Source organism: Oncorhynchus masou, chromosome 5, assembly GCF_036934945.1.
Source record: "Oncorhynchus masou masou isolate Uvic2021 chromosome 5, UVic_Omas_1.1, whole genome shotgun sequence".
Classification (NCBI taxonomy): domain Eukaryota; kingdom Metazoa; phylum Chordata; class Actinopteri; order Salmoniformes; family Salmonidae; genus Oncorhynchus; species Oncorhynchus masou.
In genome coordinates this window covers 1,709,398-1,719,625 of record NC_088216.1, presented here as the reverse complement: position 1 = coordinate 1,719,625, position 10,228 = coordinate 1,709,398, and the positions used below count along the sequence as shown (strand labels likewise).

General features: G+C 49.5%; 1 protein-coding gene across 1 annotated transcript in view; it reads left to right on the top strand.

The window, feature by feature from the left end:
• LOC135525664 (uncharacterized) overlaps positions 1 to 10,228 on the top strand; it is a 99,924-nt gene that overhangs the window by 14,669 nt on the left and 75,027 nt on the right. The window contains exon 8 of the mRNA XM_064953427.1: positions 8,824 to 8,949. Within this exon, the coding sequence (XP_064809499.1) occupies positions 8,824 to 8,949 (126 nt within the window). The remainder of the gene's footprint in view (positions 1 to 8,823; positions 8,950 to 10,228) is intronic.

The following is a 10,228-nucleotide window of genomic DNA, read 5'->3' as shown; positions in this document are numbered from 1 at the left end:
TGTTGGACTGGGGAGTATTACCATGTTGGACTGGGGAGTATTACCATGTTGGACTGGGGAGTATTACCATGTTGGACTGGGGAGTGTTACCATGTTGGACTGGGGAGTATTACCATGTTGGACTGGGGAGTATTACCATGTTGGACTGGGGAGTGTTACCATGTTGGACTGGGGACTGGGGAGTATTACCATGTTGGACTGGGGAGTATTACCATGTTGGACTGGGGAGTATTACCATGTTGGACTGGGGAGTATTACCATGTTGGACTGGGGAGTATTACCATGTTGGACTGGGGAGTGTTACCATGTTGGACTGGGGAGTATTACCATGTTGGACTGGGGAGTATTACCATGTTGGACTGGGGAGTATTACCATGTTGGACTGGGGAGTATTACCATGTTGGACTGGGGAGTATTACCATGTTGGACTGGGGAGTATTACCATGTTGGACTGGGGAGTATTACCATGTTGTACTGGGGAGTGTTACCATGTTGGACTGGGGAGTATTACCATGTTGGACTGGGGACTGGGGAGTGTTACCATGTTGGACTGGGGAGTGTTACCATGTTGGACTGGGGAGTATTACCATGTTGGACTGGGGACTGGGGAGTGTTACCATGTTGGACTGGGGAGTGTTACCATGTTGGACTGGGGAGTATTACCATGTTGGACTGGGGAGTATTACCATGTTGGACTGGGGACTGGGGAGTATTACCATGTTGGACTGGGGACTGGGGAGTATTACCATGTTGGACTGGGGAGTATTACCATGTTGGACTGGGGAGTATTACCATGTTGGACTGGGGAGTATTACCATGTTGGACTGGGGAGTGTTACCATTTTGGACTGGGGAGTATTACCATGTTGGACTGGGGAGTATTACCATGTTGGACTGGGGAGTATTACCATGTTGGACTGGGGAGTGTTACCATGTTGGACTGGGGAGTATTACCATGTTGGACTGGGGAGTATTACCATGTTGGACTGGGGAGTGTTACCATGTTGGACTGGGGACTGGGGAGTATTACCATGTTGGACTGGGAGTGTTACCATGTTGGACTGGGGAGTATTACCATGTTGGACTGGGGAGTATTACCATGTTGGACTGGGGAGTATTACCATGTTGGACTGGGGAGTATTACCATGTTGGACTGGGGAGTATTACCATGTTGGACTGGGGAGTATTACCATGTTGGACTGGGGAGTATTGCCATGTTGGACTGGGGAGTATTGCCATGTTGGACTGGGGAGTATTGCCATGTTGGACTGGGGAGTATTACCATGTTGGACTGGGGAGTATTACCATGTTGGACTGGGGAGTGTTACCATGTTGGACTGGGGAGTGTTACCATGTTGGACTGGGGAGTGTTACCATGTTGGACTGGGGAGTGTTACCATGTTGGACTGGGGAGTGTTACCATGTTGGACTGGGGAGTATTACCATGTTGGACTGGGGAGTATTACCATGTTGGACTGGGGAGTATTACCATGTTGGACTGGGGAGTATTACCATGTTGGACTGGGGAGTATTACCATGTTGGACTGGGGAGTATTACCATGTTGGACTGGGGAGTATTACCATGTTGGACTGGGGAGTATTACCATGTTGGACTGGGGAGTATTACCATGTTGGACTGGGGAGTGTTACCATGTTGGACTGGGGACTGGGGAGTTTTACCATGTTGGACTGGGGAGTATTACCATGTTGGACTGGGGAGTGTTACCATGTTGGACTGGGGAGTATTACCATGTTGGACTGGGGACTGGGGAGTATTACCATGTTGGACTGGGGAGTATTACCATGATGGACTGGGGAGTGTTACCATGTTGGACTGGGGAGTGTTACCATGTTGGACTGGGGAGTGTTACCATGTTGGACTGGGGAGTGTTATCATGTTGGACTGGGGAGTGTTATCATGTTGGACTGGGGAGTGTTATCATGTTGGACTGGGGAGTATTACCATGTTGGACTGGGGAGTATTACGATGTTGGACTGGGGAGTATTACCATGTTGGACTGGGGAGTATTACCATGTTGGACTGGGGAGTGTTACCATGTTGGACTGGGGAGTATTACCATGTTGGACTGGGGAGTGTTACCATGTTGGACTGGGGACTGGGGAGTATTACCATGTTGGACTGGGGAGTGTTACCATGTTGGACTGGGGAGTGTTACCATGTTGGACTGGGGAGTATTACCATGTTGGACTGGGGAGTATTACCATGTTGGACTGGGGAGTGTTACCATGTTGGACTGGGGAGTGTTACCATGTTGGACTGGGGAGTATTACCATGTTGGACTGGGGAGTATTACCATGTTGGACTGGGGAGTATTACCATGTTGGACTGGGGAGTATTACCATGTTGGACTGGGGACTGGGGAGTATTACCATGTTGGACTGGGGAGTATTACCATGTTGGACTGGGGAGTATTACCATGTTGGACTGGGGACTGGGGAGTATTACCATGTTGGACTGGGGAGTATTACCATGTTGGACTGGGGAGTATTACCATGTTGGACTGGGGAGTATTACCATGTTGGACTGGGGAGTGTTACCATGTTGGACTGGGGAGTATTACCATGTTGGACTGGGGAGTATTACCATGTTGGACTGGGGAGTATTACCATGTTGGACTGGGGAGTATTACCATGTTGGACTGGGGACTGGGGAGTATTACCATGTTGGACTGGGGACTGGGGAGTATTACCATGTTGGACTGGGGACTGGGGAGTATTACCATGTTGGACTGGGGACTGGGGAGTATTACCATGTTGGACTGGGGACTGGGGAGTATTACCATGTTGGACTGGGGAGTATTACCATGTTGGACTGGGGAGTATTACCATGTTGGACTGGGGAGTATTACCATGTTGGACTGGGGAGTGTTACCATGTTGGACTGGGGAGTATTACCATGTTGGACTGGGGAGTGTTACCATGTTGGACTGGGGAGTGTTACCATGTTGGACTGGGGAGTATTACCATGTTGGACTGGGGACTGGGGAGTATTACCATGTTGGACTGGGGAGTATTACCATGTTGGACTGGGGAGTATTACCATGTTGGACTGGGGAGTATTACCATGTTGGACTGGGGAGTATTACCATGTTGGACTGGGGAGTATTACCATGTTGGACTGGGGACTGGGGAGTATTACCATGTTGGACTGGGGACTGGGGAGTATTACCATGTTGGACTGGGGACTGGGGAGTATTACCATGTTGGACTGGGGACTGGTGAGTATTACCATGTTGGACTGGGGACTGGGGAGTATTACCATGTTGGACTGGTGAGTATTACCATGTTGGACTGGGGAGTATTACCATGTTGGACTGGGGAGTATTACCATGTTGGACTGGGGAGTGTTACCATGTTGGACTGGGGAGTATTACCATGTTGGACTGGGGAGTGTTACCATGTTGGACTGGGGAGTGTTACCATGTTGGACTGGGGAGTATTACCATGTTGGACTGGGGACTGGGGAGTATTACCATGTTGGACTGGGGACTGGGGAGTATTACCATGTTGGACTGGGGAGTATTACCATGTTGGACTGGGGAGTATTACCATGTTGGACTGGGGGGTATTACCATGTTGGACTGGGGAGTATTACCATGTTGGACTGGGGAGTATTACCATGTTGGACTGGGGAGTATTACCATGTTGGAATTGGGAGTGTTATCATGTTGGACTGGGGAGTATTACCATGTTGGACTGGGGACTGGGGAGTATTACCATGTTGGACTGGGGACTGGGGAGTATTACCATGTTGGACTGGGGAGTATTACCATGTTGGACTGGGGAGTATTACCATGTTGGACTGGGGAGTGTTACCATGTTGGACTGGGGAGTATTACCATGTTGGACTGGGGAGTGTTACCATGTCGGACTGGGGAGTGTTACCATGTTGGACTGGGGAGTATTACCATGTTGGACTGGGGACTGGGGAGTATTACCATGTTGGACTGGGGACTGGGGAGTATTACCATGTTGGACTGGGGAGTATTACCATGTTGGACTGGGGAGTATTACCATGTTGGACTGGGGAGTATTACCATGTTGGACTGGGGAGTATTACCATGTTGGACTGGGGAGTATTACCATGTTGGACTGGGGAGTGTTATCATGTTGGACTGGGGAGTATTACCATGTTGGACTGGGGACTGGGGAGTATTACCATGTTGGACTGGGGACTGGGGAGTATTACCATGTTGGACTGGGGACTGGGGAGTATTACCATGTTGGACTGGGGAGTGTTACCATGTTGGACTGGGGAGTGTTATCATGTTGGACTGGGGTTAGTGTTACCATGTTGGACTGGGGAGTGTTATCATGTTGGACTGGGGAGTGTTACCATGTTGGACTGGGGAGTGTTACCATGTTGGACTGGGGAGTATTACCATGTTGGACTGGGGAGTATTACCATGTTGGACTGGGGAGTGTTACCATGTTGGACTGGGGACTGGGGAGTATTACCATGTTGGACTGGGGAGTATTACCATGTTGGACTGGGGAGTGGGGAGTATTACCATGTTGGACTGGGGAGTGTTACCATGTTGGACTGGGGAGTGTTACCATGTTGGACTGGGGAGTGTTACCATGTTGGACTGGGGAGTGTTACCATGTTGGACTGGGGAGTATTACCATGTTGGACTGGGGAGTATTACCATGTTGGACTGGGGAGTATTACCATGTTGGACTGGGGAGTATTACCATGTTGGACTGGGGAGTATTACCATGTTGGACTGGGGAGTATTACCATGTTGGACTGGGGAGTATTACCATGTTGGACTGGGGAGTATTACCATGTTGGACTGGGGAGTATTACCATGTTGGATTGGGGAGTGTTACCATGTTGGACTGGGGACTGGGGAGTATTACCATGTTGGACTGGGGAGTATTACCATGTTGGACTGGGGAGTATTACCATGTTGGACTGGGGAGTATTACCATGTTGGACTGGGGAGTATTACCATGTTGGATTGGGGAGTGTTACCATGTTGGACTGGGGACTGGGGAGTATTACCATGTTGGACTGGGGAGTATTACCATGTTGGACTGGGGAGTGTTACCATGTTGGACTGGGGAGTGTTACCATGTTGGACTGGGGAGTATTACCATGTTGGACTGGGGAGTATTACCATGTTGGACTGGGGAGTATTACCATGTTGGACTGGGGAGTGTTACCATGTTGGACTGGGGAGTATTACCATGTTGGACTGGGGAGTATTACCATGTTGGACTGGGGAGTATTACCATGTTGGACTGGGGAGTATTACCATGTTGGACTGGGGAGTATTACCATGTTGGACTGGGAGTATTACCATGTTGGACTGGGGAGTATTACCATGTTGGACTGGGGAGTGTTATCATGTTGGACTGGGGAGTATTACCATGTTGGACTGGGGACTGGGGAGTATTACCATGTTGGACTGGGGAGTATTACCATGTTGGACTGGGGACTGGGGAGTATTACCATGTTGGACTGGGGGGTGTTACCATGTTGGACTGGGGAGTGTTATCATGTTGGACTGGGGTTAGTGTTACCATGTTGGACTGGGGAGAGTTATCATGTTGGACTGGGGAGTGTTACCATGTTGGACTGGGGAGTGTTACCATGTTGGACTGGGGAGTATTACCATGTTGGACTGGGGAGTATTACCATGTTGGACTGGGGAGTGTTACCATGTTGGACTGGGGACTGGGGAGTATTACCATGTTGGACTGGGGAGTATTACCATGTTGGACTGGGGAGTGGGGAGTATTACCATGTTGGACTGGGGAGTGTTACCATGTTGGACTGGGGAGTGTTACCATGTTGGACTGGGGAGTGTTACCATGTTGGACTGGGGAGTGTTACCATGTTGGACTGGGGAGTGTTACCATGTTGGACTGGGGAGTATTACCATGTTGGACTGGGGAGTATTACCATGTTGGACTGGGGAGTATTACCATGTTGGACTGGGGAGTATTACCATGTTGGACTGGGGAGTATTACCATGTTGGACTGGGGAGTATTACCATGTTGGACTGGGGAGTATTACCATGTTGGACTGGGGAGTATTACCATGTTGGATTGGGGAGTGTTACCATGTTGGACTGGGGACTGGGGAGTATTACCATGTTGGACTGGGGAGTATTACCATGTTGGACTGGGGAGTATTACCATGTTGGACTGGGGAGTATTACCATGTTGGACTGGGGAGTATTACCATGTTGGATTGGGGAGTGTTACCATGTTGGACTGGGGACTGGGGAGTATTACCATGTTGGACTGGGGAGTATTACCATGTTGGACTGGGGAGTGTTACCATGTTGGACTGGGGAGTATTACCATGTTGGACTGGGGAGTATTACCATGTTGGACTGGGGACTGGGGAGTATTACCATGTTGGACTGGGGACTGGGGAGTATTACCATGTTGGACTGGGGAGTATTACCCTGTTGGACTGGGGAGTGTTACCATGTTGGACTGGGGAGTATTACCATGTTGGACTGGGGAGTATTACCATGTTGGACTGGGGAGTATTACCATGTTGGACTGGGGAGTGTTACCATGTTGGACTGGGGAGTATTACCATGTTGGACTGGGGAGTATTACCATGTTGGACTGGGGAGTGTTACCATGTTGGACTGGGGACTGGGGAGTATTACCATGTTGGACTGGGGAGTATTACCATGTTGGACTGGGGACTGGGGAGTATTACCATGTTGGACTGGGGAGTGTTACCATGTTGGACTGGGGACTGGGGAGTATTACCATGTTGGACTGGGGAGTATTACCATGTTGGACTGGGGACTGGGGAGTATTACCATGTTGGACTGGGGACTGGGGAGTATTACCATGTGGGACTGGGGAGTATTACCATGTTGGACTGGGGACTGGGGAGTATTACCATGTTGGACTGGGGAGTATTACCATGTTGGACTGGGGAGTATTACCATGTTGGACTGGGGAGTATTACCATGTTGGACTGGGGAGTATTACCATGTTGGACTGGGGAGTATTACCATGTTGGACTGGGGAGTATTACCATGTTGGACTGGGGAGTATTACCATGTTGGACTGGGGAGTATTACCATGTTGGACTGGGGAGTGTTAACATGTTGGACTGGGGAGTATTACCATGTTGGACTGGGGAGTGTTACCATGTTGGACTGGGGAGTGTTACCATGTTGGACTGGGGAGTATTACCATGTTGGACTGGGGACTGGGGAGTATTACCATGTTGGACTGGGGAGTATTACCATGTTGGACTGGGGAGTATCACCATGTTGGACTGGGGACTGGGGAGTATTACCATGTTGGACTGGGGAGTATTACCATGTTGGACTGGGGAGTATTACCATGTTGGACTGGGGACTGGGGAGTATTACCATGTTGGACTGGGGAGTATTACCATGTTGGACTGGGGAGTATTACCATGTTGGACTGGGGAGTGTTATCATGTTGGACTGGGGAGTATTACCATGTTGGACTGGGGACTGGGGAGTATTACCATGTTGGACTGGGGACTGGGGAGTATTACCATGTTGGACTGGGGAGTATTACCATGTTGGACTGGGGAGTATCACCATGTTGGACTGGGGACTGGGGAGTATTACCATGTTGGACTGGGGAGTATTACCATGTTGGACTGGGGAGTATTACCATGTTGGACTGGGGACTGGGGAGTATTACCATGTTGGACTGGGGAGTATTACCATGTTGGACTGGGGAGTATTACCATGTTGGACTGGGGAGTATTACCATGTTGGACTGGGGAGTGTTATCATGTTGGACTGGGGAGTATTACCATGTTGGACTGGGGACTGGGGAGTATTACCATGTTGGACTGGGGAGTATTACCATGTTGGACTGGGGACTGGGGAGTATTACCATGTTGGACTGGGGAGTGTTACCATGTTGGACTGGGGAGTGTTATCATGTTGGACTGGGGTTAGTGTTACCATGTTGGACTGGGGAGTGTTATCATGTTGGACTGGGGAGTGTTACCATGTTGGACTGGGGAGTGTTACCATGTTGGACTGGGGAGTATTACCATGTTGGACTGGGGAGTATTACCATGTTGGACTGGGGAGTATTACCATGTTGGACTGGGGAGTATTACCATGTTGGACTGGGGAGTATTACCATGTTGGACTGGGGAGTGTTACCATGTTGGACTGGGGACTGGGGAGTGTTACCATGTTGGACTGGGGAGTGTTATCATGTTGGACTGGGGATTTTTACCATGTTGGACTGGGGAGTGTTACCATGTTGGACTGGGGAGTATTACCATGTTGGACTGGGGAGTGTTACCATGTTGGACTGGGGAGTATTACCATGTTGGACTGGGGACTGGGGAGTATTACCATGTTGGACTGGGGAGTGTTACCATGTTGGACTGGGGAGTATTACCATGTTGGACTGGGGAGTGTTATCATGTTGGACTGGGGATTTTTACCATGTTGGACTGGGGAGTGTTACCATGTTGGACTGGGGAGTATTACCATGTTGGACTGGGGAGTGTTACCATGTTGGACTGGGGAGTATTACCATGTTGGACTGGGGACTGGGGAGTATTACCATGTTGGACTGGGGAGTGTTACCATGTTGGACTGGGGAGTATTACCATGTTGGACTGGGGACTGGGGAGTGTTACCATGTTGGACTGGGGAGTGTTACCATGTTGGACTGGGGAGTGTTACCATGTTGGACTGGGGAGTGTTATCATGTTGGACTGGGGAGTGTTACCATGTTGCCTGGGGAGTGTTATTACTTATTTACTGTTTTCTGTTGTTTGTGTTAATGTTTGTGGTGTGTGTGTGTGTGTTGCAGTTATTCGCAGGTGTTTGAGTGTGTGTGCCGCTTCCTTGGACGTGCGGAGAGAGAGAGACCGAGAGCAGCAGCTGTTATGAGACTTGGAGCAGTTCAACTCTTCATTACACACAGTCAACCTCCTGGGTACACACACACACACCACACACACACACACACACACACACACACACACACACACACACACCACACACACACACACACACACACACACACACACACACACACACACACACACACACACACACACACACACACACACACACACACACACACACACAACAGTTCAACTCTTCATTACACACTGTCAACGTCCTGGGTACACACACCATACCACACACACACACACACCACGCACACACACACACCACACACACCACACACACCACACACACACACACACACACACACACACACACACACACACACACACACAACAGTTCAACTCTTCATTACACACTGTCAACGTCCTGGGTACACACACCATACCACACACACACACACACCACGCACACACACACACCACACACACACACACACACCACACACACACACTGATTTCACAATTGGCTCATTTTGTATATGATTCCTTTTTCAAACAGTCCTGTGGTCATTTTAATCAAAATCCCTGACTAAAACATTCCCCCCACACAAAGTTAAAATCACATTACAGTTACCAAGACGAATGGTTTAAACCCCCACCGTTCACCCAAATGGTATGCTCCTACAGACAGTGAGTCACATGTCCTTGTCATGCTATATGAAGCAGGCAGTCAGGCATCAAGGCATTCAGTGACTGTTCCATTTAACTTTAGAATGGCCAAAATTAGGGACCTTAGTAACTTTGAGCCATGTTATGATGGTCGGTGCCAGTTCCAGTATCTCAGAAATGTCTCCAGTGTCTAGGGTTTGTGCGACAAACAAAACACATCCAGTCAGCGGCAGGGTGAAATCAGCTTGTTGATGAGAGAAAGGAGAACGGCAAGAATGGTGCAAGCTAACAGGCCACAAACAGACACGGCGCAGACTATCAGATTAAAAACAAGAAGAAGCAGCTCCAGTGTGCCATCACCAACGCTGGACAATTGAGGAGTGGAAAAACACTGCCTGGTATTGTACCTTCCAGATCCTGTACCTTCCAGATCCTGTACCTTCCAGATCCTGTACCTTCCAGATACTGTACCTTCCAGATCCTGTACCTTCCAGATCCTGTACCTTCCAGATCCTGTACCTTCCAGATCCTGTACCTTCCAGATCCTGTACCTTCCAGATCCTGTACCTTCCAGATATTGTACCTTCCAGATATTGTACCTTCCAGATATTGTACCTTCCAGATATTGTACCTTCCAGATCCTGTACCTTCCAGATCCTGTACCTTCCAGATACTGTACCCCCTTTTCCTCCC